The 22,909-nt window shown below is 47.9% G+C and overlaps 1 protein-coding gene across 1 annotated transcript in view; it reads right to left on the bottom strand.

Moving 5' to 3' along the window:
* Positions 1–4,641: 4,641 nt before the first annotated feature.
* The window catches only part of LOC140430102 (atrial natriuretic peptide receptor 1-like), an 80,657-nt gene continuing 62,389 nt past the window's right edge, over positions 4,642–22,909 (bottom strand). The window contains exons 19-23 of the mRNA XM_072517619.1: positions 21,063–21,202; positions 18,492–18,644; positions 18,248–18,346; positions 6,525–6,616; positions 4,642–5,487 (exon numbers count right to left, since the gene is read on the bottom strand). Coding sequence (XP_072373720.1) covers positions 5,287–5,487; positions 6,525–6,616; positions 18,248–18,346; positions 18,492–18,644; positions 21,063–21,202 — 685 coding nt within the window. The 3' untranslated portion in view covers positions 4,642–5,286. The remainder of the gene's footprint in view (positions 5,488–6,524; positions 6,617–18,247; positions 18,347–18,491; positions 18,645–21,062; positions 21,203–22,909) is intronic.

The raw sequence follows: 22,909 nt of genomic DNA, 5'->3' as shown, positions 1-22,909 counted from the left end.
GCCCCCAAAAACCGGCCCTGCGTGAGTCGCGCCGCCCGCCTCGGAGAATGGCGGGGTCCGGCGCGACTCAATGGGCACCGGGGCCGCCCGAATTCTCCGGCCCGCGATGGGCCGAAGCCCTGCCCGTCTGTAGCCGGTCCCGCCAGCGTAAATTAAGAGTAGGTCCCTTACCGGCGGGACCTGGCTGCGCGGGCAGGCTCCGGGGTTCCTGGGGGGTCGCGGGGGGATCTGGCCGCGGGAGGTGCTCCTACGGTGGCCTGGCCCGCGGTCGGGGCCCACCGATCCGCGGGCGGGCCTGTGCCATGGGGGCACTCTACTTCTCCGCATCGGTCGCTGTGGTCCTCCACGATGGCCGATGCGGAGACAAACTCTCCCGCGCATGCGCGGGGATGATGCCAGCACGCCGTGCGTGCGCCGACTCACGCCAGCCGGCGGAGGCCCTTCGGTGCGGGTTGGCGTGATGCCAAGCCCCTATCCCGCCGGCTGGCGGGGCGCCAACCACTCCTAGCCCCTGAAGGTGCGGAGGATTCTGCACCTTTGGGGCGACCCGACGCCGGAGTGGTTCATGCCACTCTGTCCCGCTGGGACCCCCGCCCCACCGGGTACAGGAGAATCCCGCCCAGGGTGTTGATTGAGATAAATCAGGGCAGCATTAATGTCATTTTAATACTCATCCGTCTCCGATTCTCTGAACTTATCTGTCGACATAGTTCCAATGAGGCCCAGTGCAAGTCTGAGGTTACAACCACCTGGTCTCCACAACTTTAGATCATGACCACTTCTCCAATGTTTTCACGCAGCAGCTCATGGCACAGTTTCTGTGTTTGCCATTAGCACATCTTTGAGATACGTCTTTTTATTTCAGATTTCCAGCAGCTGCGGTATTTCGCTTTTATTTTGTTTCTTTATTTGTCCCATCACCACCCACTCTTTCCCTGCACCATCATTCCTTTTGTCATTTAATAATAATTTTCATTAGTGTCACAAGTAGGCTTACATTAACACTGCAATGAAGTTACTGTGAAAAGCCCCTAGTCGCCACACTCCGGCACCTGTTCGGGTAAACAGAGGGAGAATTCAGAATGTCCAATTCACCTAACAAGCACGTCTTTCAGGATTTGTGGGAGGAAACCGGAGCACCCGGAGGAAACCCACGCACACACGGGGAGAATGTGCAGACTCCACACAGACAATGACCCAAGCCGGGAATTGAACCTGGGTCCCTGGCGCTGTGAATCAACAGTGCTAACCACTGTGCTACTGTGCCGCCCTCTCCATCCTTCCCCCTACCACAGATCTCCCCTTTGCTCCTATTCTGTCCAGGCCTCTGTACGTGCTGATAAAACGGTCACATCTCTCATTTCTTCCAGAGCTGATGAAAGGTTACTGGCCTCGATTGTTAACTCTTTTTCTATCTCCACAGATGCTGTCTGACCAGCTGAGTATTTGCAGCACTTTCTGTTTTACTTTTAGTATGAATGTACTGGATTCAGACAGCAACCTCCTGCAACCAACAAAACATCCAGCAAGCTCACAATGCACTAATTGAGTGGTGACTGAGCGTTATGGGTCTCCACCTTATTTCCAAATAGATTATGCTGACTTTACCCCCAAAATTCACATGCAGTAATCAAAAATGTGCCTACGTCAGGGTCAGAATAGAAGAATAGTGTAAGCCTGGCACTCCTTTTTAAAAAGTTTTATTTAAAGTTTTTTTTTAGAGTATCCAATTCATTTTTTCCAATTCAGGGGCAGTTTAACGTGGCCAATCCACCTACCCCGCACATCTTTTGGGTTGTGGGGGCGAGACCCACGCAAACATGGGGAGAATGTGCGAACGGACAGTGACCCAGAGCCGGGATCGAACCTGGGACCTCAGCGCCATGAGGCAACCGTGCTAACCACTTGCGCCACCGTGCTGCCCTTGACTGGCACTCCTTACACCACTTTCAACATTGAATCCCTCAACAACCGTAGTTGCTTTTATCGACCATCAATATGAGGCACGGCAGCAACTCGTTAAAGGGCCTTCGAAAGTACCTTGAAAACACCACTAAAAGACCACAAGATATCGGAACAGAATTAAGCCATTTGGCCCATTGGGTCTGCTCCGCCATTCAACCATGGCTGATATTCCATTTGCCATAAAAGGAAGGAGGGCAGACGATGGATAGGAACACCATCCCCTGCAAGTTCCCCATCCAAGTCACACACCACCCTGACTTAGAACTGTTTGGCCACTGTTCCTTCGCCATCACCTAGTTAAAATCCTGGATTGCCCTCCCTAACAGCACGGTGGGTGCACCTACACCACAGGGACTGCAGCGGATCAAAGAGTTGGCTCACCACTACCTTCTCAAGGACAATAAATGCTGGCCTAGCCAGTAACATGCATCTACCATGAATGAATAAAAAGGAATCGCTGGGACCACTCATTATTGTTTGTAGGAAGAGGAAGCAAAATAAGTATTCTCTACTCCGCCTCTAATATCACTAAACGCGATGAGCACAAATATTATATCATTAAAAAGCCAGATGGAGAAAGACATTTTTTCACTAATGGTTGATGTCCATTACATGTTACTGGTTTTGGAGTGTATTGGTCATATGGAAAAATGTATTGGGATTGGGACATTTGCCATGCAATGGCCTATAGTTCACCCAAACAGCGCCGGATAATTTTGACTTTAATTACTTCAGAGATAAACTGGCCCTCTTGTTGTAGAATCCATCCAGTTTTCACTTCCAGCAGAAATTAATATCAACTGGAGTAATAATATGGGATGATCCCCTAAAATAGAGGAGGAATTTCTTCAGCCAGGGGGTGGCGAATCTGTGGAACTCTTTGCCGCAGAAGGCTGTGGAGGCCAAATCACTGAGTGTCTTTAAGACAGAGATAGATAGGTTCTTGATTAATAAGGGGATCAGGGGGTATGGGGAGAAGGCAGGAGAATGGGGATGAGAAAAATATCAGCCATGATTGAATAGCGGAGCAGACTCGATGGGCCGAGTGGCCTAATTCTGCTCCTATGTCTTATGGTCTTATTATGGGATATGGGGCAAAAATGGATATATAAAATTAGGTCACTGATCTCAGTGAATGGTGGAACAGGCTCAAGGGACTAATTGTCCCCCTGCTTCAATGCTACTATAGGTGGGCAATGATAGTTGGTTTGCCGTCTAAGGTGCCCAATGAGTTTCCTCTCTTAGCTGTGCCGTCAGGAACAGACGTCGAAATATTTGGCAATTCCCAGATGGATGAAATGAAAATTGGCAAATGAGTCAGCTCAGACCCAGCCAACCTTGAATATCCAGGGAGTAAATCGTCCTCTCTTGACAGTCGGAGGCTAAATAAATCCCACTCGTTACTTAAATACAAAACTATTATTTATGGGTGAGTCTTAACTCAAGTTACTGATGGTATGGGAGAAATCTTTGGGCCTCCCGCTTGGCGACAACTGGGCAGTAGGCAGCTGAAGATCATGGAGATGTGACTTATCACCATGTTCCCGACATTGTTGCAACCACTTCAAATTTCCTGAGAGTAGGAAGATTAAAGTGGCCACTGTAGTCAGCTGGCAGGTCACTTGGGAATGCAATTTGGAATCCAAGGGACAGAATCTTCAGGAACCCAGTGTAGCTAAAGACGCAAAGGAAATGTTTAAAAAATGGATCAGCTCTGCCTGTTGTAGACAAAATGACTGACGGTTTCAGCTTATGTCTACTATCATATGCCTACTGTGTTTTCAGTTACGGGCAGCAAGACGAAATCTAGGATTTGAGCAGATAATGTAAGCTGACACTTCAGTGCCCCTTTGAGGATGTGCTGAAGTGTCAGTGGTGGAGTCTTTCAGATGAAACATTAAACCAAGGTGCCCGTCTGCTTAGTCGGGGAGATGTATAAGATTTCATAACACCAGCAAAAAAAACGCATCGAGCCCTTCCAGTGTTCTGATCAACACGTGTCTGTGAATCAATGCTACTCAAAAATTAACGCTGCTCGTTTATCCTTTTTACCGTTTGCGGGGCCGTGATGCGTGCAAATTGGCTGCAATGTTTGATTGTGTAATAACAGACTCGCTGTAAAGGCGAAAGAATCATAGACTCCGTGCAGGGCACAGCACAGAAAGAGGCCACTTGGCTGCTCCTTGAAAGAGTTATCTAGTCAGTTCCACTCTCCTGCTCTTTACCCATAGACCTGCAAAATGTTTCCCCTTCAAGTTGCTCTGCAATTCCATGTTGAAAGTTATTGAATCTTCTTTCTCCACCCATCCAGGCAGTACTCACTGTGTAACCTTTCTGCTCATCTGACCCCTGGTACTTTCGCCAATGACCTCAAATCTGTGCCTTTTGGTTGCTGACCTGTCTGTCATTGGAAAAGTGCGATAGAAATGCCAATCTTCCCCCATTTTGTTTCAGTTCCATCAGTTTGCTTATTGGTGGGTTCTATTGAGTTATTTACTTGCAATTAAAACTTTGGCAGATATTATTGTGGGACAAACACCTGACTGCACATATCCAGGCTGCAGAATCTACCTTCTGCCTTTGACTGCTTGGTTGGCCGAGTCCTTCAAGTAGAAACTTTGACAAAGGTATTGCAAGACATAGCAGATAATTCAATGAAGAAATCCCATCACGCTATTTTCAGTTTTTCCAAGTTTATTATTTTTGTTTAAAGCCTTATTTTGTACATTTGAAACGTCACTATTGGGTACAATAAAGGCAGAGTCTTCTTTCACCAAATGTATTTGGAGTGATTCCATTGGTTCATCAACAGAGTGTGACAGTAAAATGTTGACATGGAGATTTTTCCTTTGTGACATGTTGACAAATGGGAATTCCAGTATAGGAAGAGGATGGAATGACAAGGTGGTCAGGGATGGTGAGGCAGTCACAAAGTTTTCAACAATATTTAGAGACGCTTTAAAATGTATATGGAACCCAATATATGACAATTACATCATTTAGATCCTAGGTAATAAGTCACAACTCCTTGATTTCTCTGCTATTGAGCGGCAAATACTGCAGGGGAAGCATAGGATAGAAACAGGAGAAGGCCATTCAACCCCTCGAGCCTGTTCCACCATTCAATTAGATCATGGTTTATCTGTACCTGAACTCCATTCATGAGCCTTTGTTCCGTAACTCTTAAAACCCCCTCACCTATCAAAATCCTACCAATCTTCATTTTGAAACTTTCAATTGATTTAACCTCAATCTACAACACAAAACGCCGAAAATATTAAATGAGCTCTACTTGTTGATCTTAAATGATAGATCTGCGGGCTAGCAGGAATTCGATTCAAAATCGTTGCTCAACACTCCGGGAATGATGCTATATGTTTCCTTCTCCGTCTCTGCGATGGGGCTGTTTTCTGTCTGTGCTTTTCTCAGCACCGACACTGTTTTTTTTGGTGTATTCACTGATGTGCTTGATGATGAGCTTTGCTTCCCTTCAAGCCAGTAGGTCACCATGTCACCCTTTCCCTGCAAATGATGGAAGATCCAAGGCAGATTACATGGAATTTGCAGCAGAGAAAGAGACCATTCAGCCCAACAGGTTCATGCTGGTGTTTATGTTTAAAATGAGCCTTCCCTCACCCTACTTCATCTCACTCCCATCAGCATAACCTTCAATTCCTTTCTCCTTCCCGTGTTTGACAAACATCCCCTGAAATACATTCATGCTCTTCAACATTTTGTTTTCCTTTATCCTTCCAATGGGCTTTGGGCATTGTTGGCAAGGCCGGCATTTGTTGCCCAACCCTAATTGCCTTCGCATTGAGTCGCTTGCTTGGCTATTTCAGAGTCAACCACATTGCTGAGGGCCTGGAGTCACATGTAGGCCAGACCAGGTGAGGACGGCAGATTTCCTTCCCTACAGGGCATGAGTGAGCCAGATTTGTTTTGTTTGTACAACAATCAACAATTTTTTTGGTGGTCGCCAAGACTGGTTTATAATTCCAGATTTATTAATTGAATTTAAATTCCACCAGCCGGCTTGGTGGGATTTGAACCGCATGTCCTCGGAACATTAGCCTGGGTCTCTGGATTACTAGTCCAGTGACAGTCCCACCACACCACTGTCTCCTCAAACCACTCCTTGTGGTAGCGGGTCCCGCATTCTCACCACTCTCTGAGTAAAGACGTTTCTGTTGAATTCCCAATTGGATTAATTTGTGACCATCTTATATTGATGGCCCCTAGTTTTGTATTCCGCTATGGCACTGCACAGAACTTCTCACGCTCTCACGGTTGAAAGCCATTCTGAGCAAACTCTAGACAGCCCGACTCTGTTTCCCAGAGTTATGCGCACTCAACCCAGAATGCGAATTACAAATAGCTTTAACAAACGGAAGTAATAGCCTGGTCAGGGGATTAAATTCACTCATGAATCACATTTATTTGATACTGTGGCAAGGCCAAATATTCATTAGAAAAATTAATTTTTTCACCTCATCATCATCATGCTTGTTTTTCATTTATTCCGCTAAAACGCAACATAAATAATGTGATTCAATTACCTTTATTTGCAAGGTGCCACGGCATATTAAGACATATCCTCCAAACTGCTCCAGTAGGCTGTTTGTGCTCGAACTGCACTGTATCTTTAGTGCTAAAATATAAGCAACGGAACAGTCCAGTACTTAGAATCTGACGGCAGAGGGAAGATGGCCAATTCAGCCCATGATTCTTTGAAACGGCCATCTAATTAATTCCACTGCCCTTGCTCTCTCTCTCTCTCTCTTTCTCTCTCGCTCTCTCTCTTCAGGTACCAAGCTCTGAAAGACTCTCAGCGACTCTGGACTTCTGTCTCGGTCCGTAATTATGCTTGGCAAAGTACTGTAGTGTTCTCGAATCGGCCTTTGCAGATGACTGACCAGGACACTCTCCCACTCCTATTGCCCATCCGCTTCAGAAAGATTTACAGATTGAAAATCACCTTGTTTGGCTGTGATGTGACACACCTTCCATGGCCATCAAGCCCTGAAGTGGGATTTGAACCAGGAAGTAGGTAGTCTACCAATGCACCATAAGATCTCCTCTTTCTCCCTAGCCCTGAAAGTATTTCCTATTCAATTCTTCAGACCCGTCTCACATCATCTCTGACGTATTATTTCAACCAGACTCAAAAGCAAGATGGTTTCTTTTTATAAATGTGCATTTTCCCCAGCCTTTTTCCTACCATTTCACTCTTATCTCTGTGATTACTTACCTCTTTTTGTGCAAACATAGGAAAATAATGGGTAGGAAAAGACCAACTGGTGTCTATTGAGCTTTATCACACACATATGATGCCTGGAGCATGTCCACGGTTATCACCATCAATAACTTCTAGTCTTTAGCTTTGACTGGCAATTCATGGTACAATCTTGCCTATAACTGAGAGGTGTAGCCTTTGACATTCTCTCTTCCATCTCCCCCTCTTGTTTAACCTTTTCATCAGATGTAGGTGTTGATAACAGTAACTTCATTGAAGCCTACTTGTGACAATAAGCGATTATTATTATTGCCCAGTCCGAATTGCCCTTGAACTGAGTGGCTTTTCTGGCCATTTCAGGGGGCAGTTAAGAGTCAACCAAATTGCTGTGGGTCTGGAGTCACATGTCGGCCAGACCGGGTCAGGGTGGCAGATTTCTTTCCTCAAAGGGCATTAGTGAACCAGATCGGATTTTCTTTTGCACCAATCGATGATAGTTTTATGGTCACTATTACTAAAACAAGCTGTCAATTCCAGATATATTAATTACATTTAAATTCCATTAGCCGCTGTGGTGGGATTTGAATCTGTGTCCCCACAGCATTAACCTGGGACCCTGTGTTATTAATCCACTGACATCACCACTGTGCCACCGTCTCCGCTAAACTGAGCTGACTATTGCTGTCCCTCTTTATTTTCCGCAATACCGGTAGTAAAGAATGTCTAACTGTCTAACTGGGCAGCATAAGTGGATAGCACTGTGGCTTCACAGTGCCAGGGTCCCAGGTTCGATTCCCCGCTGGGTCACTGTGCGGAGTCTGCACGTTCTCCCCGTGTCTGCCTGGGTTTCCTCTGGGTGCTCCGGTTTCCTCCCACAGTCCAAAGACGTGCAGGTTAGGTGGATTGGCCGTGCTAAATTGCCCTCAGTGACCAAAAAAGGTTAGGAGGGGTTATTGGGTTATGGGGATAGGGTGGAAATGAGGGCTTAAGTGGGTCGGTGCAGACTTGATGGGCCGAATGGCCTCCTTCTGCACTGTATTTTCTATGTTGTCAGCGCTGATGGTTTAATACAAGGGGCAAAATTAGATTTGACAGTGCCCTGTCAACCAGCGGGTTACGGGTGTGTGGGGCTTATGGCAGGACTCACAGTAAACAGACTATGTTACAGCAAACAAAGTCTATTTTGTCAACAAACAGAAAACAGGATCCATTTAAACAGCACACTACAGCAACCAGTCTACAGAGTCTATAAACAAAGTGATTCCTCAAACTACAGCAAACAGAACTCATGGCTGAAACCACAGCAAATGCTCCCAATAAAAGCGAGATTATTTATCTCGCAAAATGAGTGGAGGGAGGTTACATAGTACAAATGATGTGCTTAAATTTAATCTCAGTCTTGCTGCAGTGGGGTCTCCAGGCAGGGGGAGGTGAAGGGAAAATTACTCAGTCATCTCCATTCTGAACGGGACTTGCTGTGTTACATCATAGAATTTACAGTGCAGAAGGAGGCCATTCGGCCCATCGAGTCTGCACCGGCTCTTGGAAAGAGCACCCTACCCAAGGTCAACACCTCCACCCTATCCCCATAACCCAGTAACCCCACCCAGCACTAAGGGCAATTTTGGACACTAAGGGCAATTTATCATGGCCAATCCACCTAACCTGCACATCTTTGGACTGTGGGAGGAAACCGGAGCACCCGGAGGAAACCTACGCATACACGGGGAGAACGTGCAGACTCCGCACAGACAGTGACCCAAGCCGGAATCGAACCTGGGACCCTGGAGCTGTGAAGCAATTGTGCTATCCACAATGCTACCGTGCTGCCCCATTCCTACCCATTAGTTGCTGTTACAACAGGCAACTTCCCATAAAACAGGAACATCCAAGGGAAGACCTTTGGCCGAATGTAGGCTGTGAGCTTTTTTGTTTCAGAAACCTACCCCCCCTCTCCCCCCAACCACCTTGTATGGAAAATTGACTGTGATTCCTTTTAAAGCTGTTGATTAATGTTCTCAGATTAGACATCTGGAAAAGCTTACTTCCTGCTTGCTGGGTTTTGATTGATCAGGGAAGAAGTCTTGGCTAATCCTTCAAGACCCCCAAATGTAGGGAACTGATGTGTTCTCTCCCCCCACTCTCTTGCTGTCTTTAGTATTTATCTATGCACCTATTAAAGTTCAGAACACAGTGTCAAAACAGCCAGTGTGCATGAGGGAGGGGGCAGAAATGATTTACGAGAATGGCTCCGGGGATGAGGGACTTTGACGAGGCAGATGGATTGGTGAAGAGTCTGGGGCTGTTCTCTTTCATGTGACAGTACCTTTTAAGAAAGGGGGGTTTATCGAATAGCTGCCATGGGTGTACCTTTAAGAAATGGGTGTATATTAGAGAGCTGCAGTGATGTCAGAGAGTGGGTGGAGCTGGGCTGTCTGCTTTACTTTCGTTTTAGGCTGTTTGCTGCAGGGTGTGGTTAGTTTTGTTTTGAGAGCTGGATAGCTGCAGACAAAGCAAGAAGCTGTATAAGGATCTCTCTCTGCAAACTAAAGGCTATCTTCAGATCGATTGGGTGATTTCAAAGTGCTGACTGCTCTCAATAGTGAACTTAACCTGATCTCTGTGTTAAAAAGGGTATTTTGTCTTCCAGATGTTGTTTGGGAATTTATTAAGAGATACATATCGAGTACTGTATTCTTTGGGGATTTATTGGTGTTGATAGTTGTTAAGATGTTTACTGTGGGTTTATAAAGTGTTAACTGGTGTTAAAAAGGGTCTTTTGTCTTCCGGATGTTGTTTGGGAATTTATTAAGAGTTATCTATCGAGTACTGTATTCTTTGGGGATTTATTGGTGTTGATAGTTGTTAAGATGTTTACTGTGGGTTTATAAAGTGTTAACTGGTTTCATAAATAAACATTGTTTTAATTTAAAAGTACTGTAGAGTTCTGTTTGCATCACACCTGCAGAGTGGGCCCGTGTGCTCCCTATAACCACAATCTATCAAAAGTTGTGGGTCAGGTGAACTCCATGATATACTTTGGGGTCCTCTAAACCCTGGGCCATAACAAATTGGGGGGCTCGAGTGGGATAAAAGTCTATCTATTGGATTGGCTTAGTGAACTTAAAGACAGTGAGGGGTGAGCATATTGTGGGCGCTTTTCAGGTGTGGTATTCCAGTTTAAGTAGCGAGTGTGTTGTGGGCAATGGCTCTTTCAGAGGCTCAGAAGTTTTTGGGGGTGGAGATGGTCACACGCAGTACCTTACGGACAGAAACTAAAGGCAGACTGTTAGATTTGGCAAAAACATTGCAGATAACATTACCTGACAAAATGCGAAAAGATGAGATACTTACGGCGGTAGCTGAGCATTTAAAATTGTCTGAGATACAATCTGACGCATTAGAAATGGCAAAACTTCAGTTACAAATCAAGCAACTTGAACATGAAAAAGAATTAAAGCAGCTTGAATACGAAATGAGAGAAAAAGAAAGAATAGCCCTAGCAGAACAAAAAGAGAGAGAAAGTGAAATACAGATCAAGGACAAAGAAAAAGAGAGGAAAGGGAAAGAGAGAGAGAGTTTCAACTTCGGAAAATGGCCATGAAACATGACAGTCAGTTAAGATTGGCGGCTGGAAAGAAAAATGTACAGTTGGAGGATAGTGATGAGGATGAAGCGAAAGAGCGTCATAGTCGAAGGCTTGGTGGAGATCTATTTCAATATGTCCAAGCATTGCCAAGGTTTGATGAGAAGGAGGTAGAAGCCTTTTTTCATTTCATTTGAGAAGGTAGCTAAACAAATGAAATGGCCACACGACATGTGGGTATTACTGATTCAAACAAAGCTGGTAGGTAGGGCTAGTGAACTGTTTGCATCCCTACCGGAGGAGGTACCTGGGATGTATGAGGAGGTGAAAACATCCATCTTGGGTGCATAAGAACTAGTGCCTGAAGCCTACAGACAAAGGTTTAGAAATTTAAGGAAAGAATTTGGTCAAACATACATGGAGTTTGAAAGGATCAAACAGAGTAATTTTGATAGGTGGATAAGGGCTTTGAAAATAGACCAAACGTATGAAGCTCCTAGAGAAATTATACTTTTGGAGGAGTTTAAAAATTCAATTCCTGATGTAGTGAGAACTCATGCAGAAGAGCAGAGGGTTAAAACTGCGAGATTAGCAGCAGAAATGGCAGATGATTATGAATTAGTTCATAAATCAAAGCTTTGATTCCGACATCAGTTTCAGCCTGTGAGGGATAGAAACTGGGGACACGAGAAAAACTCAAGTGGTAAAGGTAAAGGTGACCTGATGGGAGATAATAAGGAGAGTGTACCTCAGACTAAAAAGGAAATCCAGAAGGGTGGAAGAGACATGAAAAGTTTAAAATGTTTTCGCTGTAATAAACTAGGCCATGTAAAGTCACAGTCTTGGTGGTTGAAGAAAAGCACTGGGAAGGCTGATATGGAAAAACAGGATAAGACAGTGGAGTTTGTTAAAGTGGTAAAGGAAAGCCCAAATGAAGCGAAGGAGGTGCAAAAGATTGTACAGCCTGATCAAGAGGTGATTGATAAGGAGGTGCCAGATCTCTTTAAAGAATTTACTTGCGTGGATAAAGTTTACTCATGTGTATCAGGAGGAGCAGGTATAGAAGTCACAATGTTAAGAGATACGGGAGCTAGTCAATCTTTAATGGTAAGAGATGAGGAGTTATGCAGTTTGGGAAGAATGTTGCCAGAAAAGGTGGTAATATGTGGAATTCAGGGTGAGAACAGAAGTGTTCCATTATATAAGGTAAGGTTGGAAAGTCCAGTGAAGAGGGTTAAGTGGTGGTAGGAGTAACAGAGAAATAATCTTGTCCAGGAATACAGTTTATCTTGGGTAATGATACAGCTGGATCGCAGATGGGAGTGGTGCCTACTGTGGTTGATAAGCCAGTGGAAAATCAGACAACTGAAGTGTTGAAGGACGAATATCCTGGGAGTTTTCCGGATTGTGTAGTAACAAGGTCGCAAAGTCACAGGTTAAGGCAAGAGGAGAAATCAGAGAGTGAAGATGAAGGTGAAGTGCAATTATCAGAAACGATTTTTGATCAGATGGTTGGAAAAGAACAGGTGGAGGATGAGGTGGATATTTTTAGTTCAGGAAAATTGGCGGAGTTACAACAGAAATATATAGAAATAAAAAGGATGTATCAGAAAGCATACACAGAAGAGGAACCTGAGTGCATACCAGAGTGTTATTACTGTAAAAATGATGTCTTGATGAGAAAATGGAGACCTTTACACATGCAGGTGGACGAAAAGTGGGCAGAGGTTCATCAAGTAGTATTGCCGTTAGGGTATAGCAAGGAGGTGTTGCGAGCAGCACATGAGGTACCAGTGGGAGGTCATTTGGGAATAAGGAAAACTCAAGCTAAAATCCAAAAACATTTTATTGGCCTGGACTACATAAAGATGTAGTTAAATTTGGGGTTCTCTAAACCCTGGCCCACAACATCTCCTTGGAGAAGAGAAGGTTGAGGGGATATTTGACAGAGGCAATCAAAATCAGAGGCAGCACGGTAGCATTGTGGATAGCAAAATTGCTTCACAGCTCCAGGGTCCCAGGTTCGATTCCGGCCTGGGTCACTGTCTGTGTCGGAGTCTGCACATCCTCCCCGTGTGTGCGTGGGTTTCCTCCGGGTGCTCCGGTTTCCTCCCACAGTCCAAAGTTGTGCAGGTTAGGTGGATTGGCCATGATAAATTGCCCTTAGTGTCCAAAATTGCCCTTAGTGTTGGGTGGGGTTACTGGGTTATGGGGATAGGGTGGAGGTGTTGACCTTGGGTAGGGTGCTATTTCCAAGAGCCGGTGCAGACTCGATGGGCCGAATGGCCTCCTTCTGCACTGTAAATTCTATGATAATCTATAAAAACCACGGGGGGTCTGGGCAGAGTGAGAAACTGTTCCTGTTGTTGAAGGATCAGAAACTGAGTTATGATGAATGGCAAAAGAACCAAAGGTGACATTGAAAAAAAAAATCATTTTTTTTTTACACAGCAAGTGGTTAGGATCTGGAATGTACTGCCTGAGAGTGTGGTGGAGGCAGATTCAATTGTGCTGTCAAAATGGAAGTGAACTGGATAATCATCTTGTGTGGAAACAATGGCAGGGCCACAGCGAATGGAGGGGGATTAGCTAAAGTACAGTTTACAGAGAGCTAGCATAGACGTGACAGGCTGAATGGCCTGCTTCTGTGCTGTAACCATTCCGTGGATTCAGAAGGTCCTTCCTTCATCTCTCCAGCAAAGTAATGTGGATGATGGCAAACTCAATCTTAACAGCACTAAGGCAGTAGCAAAGTGAGCCAGCTGTTCTCCTTCAGAGATCCCATTCAATTTTCAGGGCAGCACGATAGCACAGTGGTTAGCACTGTTGCTTCACAGCTCCAGGGTCCCAGGTTCGATTCCCAGCTTGGGTCACTGACTGTGCGGAGTCTGCACGTTCTCCCCGTGTCTGCGTGGGTTTCCTCCGGGTGCTCCGGTTTCCTCCCACAGTCCAAAGATGTGCAGGTTAGGTGGATTGGCCGTGATAAAGTGCCCTTAGTGTCCAATAAAAGGTGGGGTGGTGTTAGGGGGATAGGGTGGAGGTGTGGGCTTGGGTGGGGTGCTCTGTCCAAGGGCCGGTGCAGACGCGATGGGCCAAATGGCCTCCTTCTGTACTGTAAATTCTATCTATGATTTACTTTGTTTACATCAGTGGTCCATTTCCAAAGGGCTTTTCTAACCTTTTACCTCTTCCATGCTTAACATTCCAGGCCCAAAACACTCATTCCAGGTTAAGTAGCGTTTCACTTGCATCTCTTCCAATTTGGTCTACTGCATTCGCTGCTCTCAATGTGGTCTCCTCTATATCGGAGAGACCAAACGCAGACTGGGTGGTCGCTTTGCTGAGCATCTTCGGTCTGTGCGCATTCAGGACCCTGACCTTCCCGTTGCTTGCCATTTTAACAAAAGACCCTGCTCCCATGCCCACATGTCTGTCCTTGGCCTGCTGCAATGTTCCAGTGAAGCTCAACGCAAACTGGAGGAACAACATCTCATCTTCCGGTTAGGCACGACACAGCCTTCCGGTCTCAACATCGAATTCAACAACTTCAGATGATCAGCTCTATCCCACCTTTGTTTTCATTCCATTTCATTTCAACTGTCTCTTACCATTTCTATCTTTCTTAATATATATTTAACCCTGTGGTAGTATGTATTGGGGGTCATGCGGGACTGGAAGCCCTAATGTCATTGGCTGACAGATCCCGGGTCCTGGTTGGCCGTTGACCCCTAGCTCCGCCCTGAAGGCGGAGTATAAGAAGCCGGAGTCTTCCCCCGCAGGCCAGTTTACTATCGGGCTGCGGGGGAACAGACACGCTTAATAAAGCCTCATCGACTTCACTCTATTCGTCTCACGGAGTCTTTGTGCGCTACAATTTATTAAGAGTGTCTGTTCCCCCGCAGCTCGATAGTAAACTGGCCTGCGGGGGAAGACTCCGGCTTCTTATACTCCGCCTTCAGGGCGGAGCTAGAGGTCAACGGCCAACCAGGACCCGGGATCTGTCAGCCAATGACATTAGGGCTTCCAGTCCCACATGACCCCCAATACATACTACCACAGGGTTAAATATATATTAAGAAAGATAGAAATGGTAAAAGACAGTTAAAATGAAATGGGATGAAAACAAATGGGTCGAGGTGGGGTAGAGCTGATCATCTGAAGTTGTTGAATTTGATGTTGAGACCGGAAGGCTGTAGCGTGCCCAACCGGAAGATGAGATGTTGTTCCTCCAGTTTGTGTTTGTTGCCGGCGGACACGGTCTCCCTGCGGGATCTGGCGCCCGCCGGCAACACGCACACCCCCCCGACACCATCAACCCAACCCCCCCCTTCCTGCCACCGCCGCACCCCGCGACCGCCCCCTTCCCAGGAGGATCGGTTCCCCTCCCCTCAGCACCGACCAAGAATAAAGCCCAAGCTGAAACCGTAAGGCTCCTGGAGGCGACAACACCGGTACAAGCACCACCACCACCGGGGCCGAGGCGATCGACACGGACGACCAGACCACCCGACCGACTCGTGGCGTCGATCTAAAACTAAATATGGACTTTTCACAAGAACATTTTGCTTTTCTTCCTATACCCTCTGTAAATAGTTGCAACAGGACAAAAATTGTACAATACTGTATTGCCATGTGAATGTTTTTTCCTCCCAGGACCAGCCCTGTAAGCCCTTACCACCATACGAAGCATCACCCCGCCGGGTTCATTTTTGACAAGGGGTGAATGTGGTAGTATATATTGGGGGTCATGTGGGACTGGAAGCTCTAATGTCATTGGCTGACAGATCCCGAGTCCTGGTTGGCCGTTGACCTCTAGCTCCGCCCTGAAGGCGGAGTATAAGAAGCCGGAGTCTTCCCCCGCAGGCCAGTTTACTATCGAGCTGCGGGGGAACAGACACGCTTAATAAAGCCTCATCGACTTCACTCTATTCGTCTCACGGAGTCTTTGTGCGCTACAAACCCCCACCCCCCAATCTTATCCACCTTTCCTTAACCTTATTCCTCTTTGCTTCCCCCTTCCCCTCCCTCCACACCTACAGTTCAGCCTCGAATGGTAGTTTCCCTGCTGTTTGGCCTTTCACATCTTTTGTCCTCTCTGGGGGCTGCCATTAACACTCCTTCCCCCTGGTTTCTGTGGCCATTAGCACCCGGTTTCCCTGGGTTTCTGTGGCTATGACTCATCTTTCATTCTCACTCCACAGTATAAATATTTCCCACTCTCTCTGTCAGTTAGCTTTGACAAAGAGTCATCAGACTCGAAACGTTAGCTCTTTTCTCTCCCTACAGATGCTGCTAGACCTGCTGAGATTTTCCAGCATTTTCTCTTTTGTTTCTAACCTTTTAGTGTGGGCGAGGAGGGAGGGAAGGAGGGGTGGGGGTGGGGGTGGGGGGGGGGGTGCTTTTCAATTTATTTCCTCACTCAAAGGGCCGATGAGCAAATTTTGGAAAGATAATGTTCGTCACGACATTAACTAACTATGAATTTCCCCCATAAAAATGAAAAGCTGACGTGGGAAAAATAAAAAAAGCCGCTGAGCAAAAGGCTGCCAAAACAATCAGGGAAGGTGGACTTGCAGTGAGGCTTGAGGCCTGAGGCATCTGAAAGCGGCTGTACTCCAAGGCGCGTGAGCCTATCAGCAGCAAACATGTTCTGCTTTTTTTTTACAAGTTTGGGTGGTGGTGTTTGAATGAGGAGATTATTGCGAAACCTGAAAACAGGCTCTCGATTATAAATCAAAACAGAAAATTCTGGAATTGCTCAGCAGGTCAGGCAGCATCCGTGGGGAGAGAAACAGGTGTAACGTTTCAGTTCGATGACATTTTCATTCAGATCAGTGCCACCAGCAGAGCCAGAGCTGAATAATTGTTATAACCTGCCCGAATCCTATTGGTTGGGGACAATTGGTTATCCCATGATGTTGTATTTTAGGGCCAATCAACTAAATAGAAGAACAGAAATTAACTGAGGGGTAAATTGAAAGGGGCCGTTCCTAAAAAGAGCACAGCCCAAAACGAACAGAGAGGAACGTAAACTTAAAAAACATTCAATCAAAATGTGAAGACTGGGGTCGATTCAGGAATCGAACCCCTGCGGTGCCCACCGGGCACGGAATGCCTTGATGGTGCCCGTGGGCACCCCATGCTCCATTTCCAGGGACACCGGGCTGCGAATGAAGCCGCGAAAGAGGGGCAGACAGTTGGTTATCCCATGATTCTTGAGGAGTATGAGCTCCCCCAATGAGGGGGGAGGGGGCGGGGCAATGACTGGTAGTTCACAGCTGTATAAATAGAGTTGGCCAGTGTGGCACTGGCTATCGAAGGAAGCAGTGGTGAAATACTGCTGTTGTATACATATTGTTGTAAATAAAATTACTTTCTGTTTGATTCTACAAACACGTGCTGGATTCTTCGTGGCTCTCACAAAAATAACATCGACATGTTTAAGGGAAAATTACACAAGTACATGGTGGAGAAAAGAATGGAAGGATACGTTGACAGGATGAGGTGACGAGAGGTGGTGCGAGGGGCCTGCAGAGGATACACACTTCTTCTATACTGTTGAATTATCTGTAAGAGTGGCAAATCCTCATGAAGCGTGATTCCCTCATTTCCATCACTTAGGATTTAGTAGAGGACTCGAGCCGCTTCAGAAAGGGTTCCGAAGACGCCTGTTTCCCTCTTCACAGATGCTGCCAGACACCATGGGGTGGGATTCTCCGAACCCCCACTGGGTCGGAAAATCGCCGGGGGCGGGCGTGAATCCCACCCCCGCTGGTTGCCGAATTCTCTGGCACCGGATATTCGGCGGGGGCGGGAATCGCGCCGGTCGGCGGGCCCCCCCCGGCGATTCTCCGGCCCGCGATGGGCCGAAGTCCCACTGCTGGAATGCCTGTCCCACCGGCGAGACTCAAACCACCTCTCTTACCGGCGGGACTTGGCGGCGCGGGCGGGCTCCCGGATCCTGGGGGGGCGCGGGGCGACCTGACCCGGGGGGGTGCCCCCACGGTGGCCTGGCCTGCGATCGGGGCCCACCGATCCGCGGGTGGGCCTGTGCCGTGGGGGCACTCTTTTCCCTCCACCTCGGCCACAGCCTTCACCATGGCCGACGCGTAATGAAGATCCACGCCCCCCCTGCGCATGAGCAGGGATGACATCAGCAGCCGCGGACGCTCCCGCGCATGTGCGGACGTCCGCCGGCCGGCAAAGTCCTTTCGGCCCCGGCTGACGGCGCGCCAACCACTCCGGCGCGGGCCTAGCTCCTCAAGGTGAGGGCTTGGCCCCTAAAGGTGCGGAGAAATCCGCACCTTTGGGGCGGCCTGACGCCGGAGTGGTTCCCGCCACTCCATCCCGCCGGGACCCCCTGCCCCGCGGGTAGGGGAGAATCCCGGCCCATGTTTTTTCATTTCGAAAGGATTTGAACGGGGAACAGAGTGGGAGAATAAACATTCACAAGATTCTACCTTGACTTGTTGACTCCATCCTCGACGCGGTGTTTACGGTGTCACCAAATAAGCAGTAACGAGGCATTTTTGTTCCGACCACCCCGGCGACCACAGGCCCTGCAGTTGCCCATGTTACAAAGTAAAACAGTGCTTTAGCGTCATCGCAACTTGTTAGTAGGTACAGGCACACAGCTCAGATGAGGTGAGGCAGTTAAATGTATGCACTATGTCAAAACGATAAATTATTGCAGGCCCTCATTACCTGAGTGAATGCCAGCCCGGATCTTTAGTTTCGTCTGCGGCTTGTGTGGAATTTTGAAAGTGTTACACACGGCGACCAAATCCAGAGCCATGCTTGCTATCTCACTGGCATGGCCAATGCCATTTTCTTTTGGCACCCCGGAGACCACCATATCTGCAAAATACCAAGAAACACAGACTACTCAGCACCTTCACAATCTTTTCTTGTTGAACCTTTTAAAAACACTGGCATCTTGGAAAACATGTTCCTCCTTGGATCAGTGTTGGGGCACAGGGCCAGTGGCGGGATTGGAAGGATCTAACTGGATGGAACTCTAACTTGTGCCAGTTTCGGTTTCCCCTTACGTGATGCAGGCATAACGAACAAAGGACAAAGAAAAGTACAGCACGGTAACAGGCCCTTCGGCCCTCCAAGCCTTTGCCGACCATGACGCCCCACCTAAAAACAAAACTTTGTCATTACTCGGTCCGTATCCCTCTATTTCCTCCCTATTCATGTATCCATCCAGATGCCTCTTAAATGTTGCTAATGTGCCAGCTTCCAGCACATCCTCTGGCAGCGCGTTCCAGACACCCACCACTCTGTGGAAAACTTACCCCGCACATCTCCCTTAAACTTTCCCACTCTCACCTTGAACCTGTGCCCCCTCGTATTTGATACTCCCACCCTTGGAAAAAGCCCCTGACTATCCACCTTGTCTATGCCTCTCATAATTCTGTAAGCCTCTATCAGGTCTGCCCTCAGCCTCCGTCTTTCCAATGAAAACAATCCTGGTTTATTCAACCTCTCCACATAGCCAACACCCTCGAGACCAGGCAACATCCTTGTGAACCTTCTTTGCACTCTCTCCAAAGCTTCCGCGTCCTCTTGATAAGGTGGTGACCAGAACTGCACGCAATACTCCAAATTGGGCCTGAACAAGGTTTTATACAGCTGCAACATAATTTCCAAACTCCTGTACTCAATGCCCTGGCTGATGAAGGCAAGCTTGCCATATGTATGGCAGGTTCTGATGGGGGGGGGGGGGGGGGCCACGGTAGCCTGGCTTGCGATTGGGGCCCACCGATCTGCGGGCGGGCCTGTGCCGTGGGGACACTCTTTCCCTCCGCACCGGCCTCTGTAGGGCTCCACCATGGCCGGCGCGGAGAAGAACCCCCCTGCACATGCGCAGGAACACGCCGATGGTTCTGCGCATGCGCCAGAACACGGCGGCCCTTCGGCTCCGCAACTTCCGGGTGGCCCGACGCCAGAGTGGTTCGCGCCGTTCTTGGCGCCAGCGTCGGGCCATCCTGCCGATTGCGGGGGAATCCCGCCCCTGGTGTAGCCAAACAATGTTTCTGGACTAGAGAGGCTGCAGGGTATTTTTTTTCCCTGGTTGCTCACAACAGCTTCACCGTTAATTGCTGGACATTCCTGGAGCGTTGGCAACCAGCACAACTCCACATTAAGATTTGACCAACCTGACTTTTCAATGGTTGTAGTATGCTTGTTTTCAAATCCTTCCACCATCTCACCACTCACACCTCTCTTTCTCTGTAACCCCCTCAACCCCTTAAACTCTCAGAGATGTTTGTGCTCCTTTGGTCTCTGTGCATAGAGTTATTGAGTTATACATCATAGAAAGAGGCCCTTCGACCCACATGTCTGCATGGGCTATCAAGCACCTATCTATTCTATTCCCATTTTCCAGCATTTGATCCGTAGCCTTGTCAGCAATGGCATTTCAAGTGCTCACCTAAATGTTTCTTAAATGTTGTGAAGGTTAACGCCTCCACCACCCGTTCAGGATTCCCACCACTCTCTGGGTGCAAAAGGTTTTCCTCAAATCCCCTTTAAATCTGCTGCCCCTCACCTTAAATCTACACTCACTGGTTATTGACGCCTCTACAAAGGGGAAAATATTCCTCCTGTCTACCCTATCTGTCCCTCATAAGTTTCAATATTTTGTGGGTGAGACCATGGAAGGATTCCCAATATTGCCATTACTCCATTGCTGGATTCTAAACTCTGGATTTTCCTCCCTAAACTCTCCACCTCTCTCTCTCCTTTAAGACGCTCCTTCAAACCTGTCCTAATATCTGCTCATACAACTCAATGTCCAATTTTGTTTGATAATTCTCCGGGGCAGTTTTTACTCTGTTAAGGGTTTTGCTGTTTCCATCTACATACCTAATGGTGCACAAGGCAGACTTTAATATATTCCTATTGCGAGTTTTACCCAGAAAAGGTTATTAGTGTGTCATCAGAATCTTATAGCTTAAGGGGCACCACCCCACATCAAGCGTTGCTGACCAGAAGTCTCTCCCGCTCTTACTGCCAGTCATTGGCGTGTTGGAAGGAGTTTGCAGGTTGACATACTCAATCGGTTTGGCTGTGTTACAAACGCAACTTCCTTGGCCACCGAGTGCTGGGATGGGTCTTGAACCCGGAGTTTCTGGCTCAGAGACAGGAAAGCTACCCACTGCGCCACCACGACCTCCATTCTGCCAAGGGCGCTCCGTATAAATTAAGTGGTTGCAAAAGAAACAATGAATAACTTTGATTTTTAGAAAATCCACACAAAATACTTACACGCGTCTCCTATAGTTTCTACTTTGTAGACGTCATGATTGTCTATAATTTCATCGAAGGTTGTGTATAATTTGTTTAACAATTCTACCACTTGATATGGTGTACTCGTACTGGACAACTGTGTGAAGCCTTCAATATCACTGTGGAGCAGAAAGAGAAATTAATTCATAAAAACATAGGCTGTGGCCTGGCGGCTGGCACAAGCTGTGGGTTCAAATCTCGTAATGGCCGCCAACTCTCCTGAGAGGCCAAAAATGGGATTTGCGACGGAGGGATTTCCGAACACGATCCTCCCAACCCCCTCCCGGTGACTTAATCAGGTTGATTAGCAGAGATTAGAATAGATTTTAATATCATTAGCAGGGCTAATGCTGCCATTTAGAATTATGGACTCCCTACGACGCAGAAGGAAGCCATTTGGTCCATCGGGTCTGCACCGACCCTTTGAAAGAGCATCGTACCCAAGCCCACTCCCCGGTCCTGCGCCCATAACCCCACCTAACCTTTTGGACACTAAGGGGCAATTTAGCATGGCCGATCCACCCTAACCTGCACATCTTTGGACTGTGGGAGGAAACCGGAGCACTCGGAGCATACGCGGAGAAAGTGCAAACTCCGCACAGACAGTGACCCAAGATTGGAATCGAACCCGGGTCCCTGGAGCTGTGAGACAGCAGTGCTCACCACTGTACCACTAAGCTGCCCATATTCCGCCTTCTTCGTATCGGTCCACCCAGCCGGTGTGACGTCACGCCGGCCCAAATCACCACTGGTTTTCAAAAATAAATACCGGTTGTGATGACCACAAGTACACAATTAAGTGTAACCCCCTAGTGGTGTCATTGTCATTGCCCCCCTGCAGTGCCAAGCTGGTAGTTCCAGGATTGGGACCTATGGGGACCCCCTTTTGGGAGGGGCTCCCCTTATGTGTGGTGGGGAGTAAACACCGGAGTGTTTCACGCCGGTGTCAACGGGCCTCTTGGCCCAGCGGTTCTATGGCCCACAAGGGGCCAGCACGGCGCCGGAGTGCTCCGCGCTGCTCCAGCTGCCGATACGTGGCCCAGCACTCCCGGCTGTGGGTCCGCGCATGCGCGTGGCGGCCAGCTGCAGCGCCGGGCCCACGCAACATGGCGGAGCCACACAGCGGGCCGGCGCGGAAGAAGGTAGGCCCCCCCCCCCCCCCCAGATCGCGCGGGCCCGCCGATCGGTGGCCCCCGATCGCGGGCCTGGCCATCATGGAGGCCCCCTCCAGAGACTGATCCCCCCTGCCCCCCACCAGGACATCACTGCAACCGCGATGCCGAGCTCCCACCGGGTGGAACCATACGTGAACCACGCCGGCGGGAACTTGGCCAGTTGACCGTGGAGAATCGCTGCGGGGGCCTCTTTCAACGGCCCTCGACCAGCGCCGCGTTGACCGCACAAGCGCGACTGCTGCCGATTTCCTGGACGGCGAAGGTTCGCGTCCCGGCATCGGGCCCGAGCCTCATACTCCGCCCCCGCGCCGAGTGCGATTTCGGCGCGATGTCTCGGAGAATCACGGCCAATATCTCCTTACGTCGCTCGATGTTAAATTTTAGGCTCATCACTCCTCTGTGATGCACTTTGGGATGTTTTATTATGTTAAAGGTGTTACATAAATGCAAGTTGTTGGTACTGCATTAAACAAATTTATTGCAAACATAATAAATGACATTGGTTTTCATAGCAGAGGAAGGCTAGCATCTTTTAATGGATCACATGTACATCACAGATTAATCTTGTATCACATGGGAAGTCCACACTTGACACACGGATTAGTTGCCAGCTCATACGTTAAGACAGAACTTAAAGCGACACTTAGTCTT

The sequence above is a fragment of the Scyliorhinus torazame genome, chromosome 9 (genome assembly GCF_047496885.1).
Source record: "Scyliorhinus torazame isolate Kashiwa2021f chromosome 9, sScyTor2.1, whole genome shotgun sequence".
Lineage (NCBI taxonomy): Eukaryota > Metazoa > Chordata > Chondrichthyes > Carcharhiniformes > Scyliorhinidae > Scyliorhinus > Scyliorhinus torazame.
This window is presented reverse-complemented; position numbering and strand designations above follow the sequence as displayed.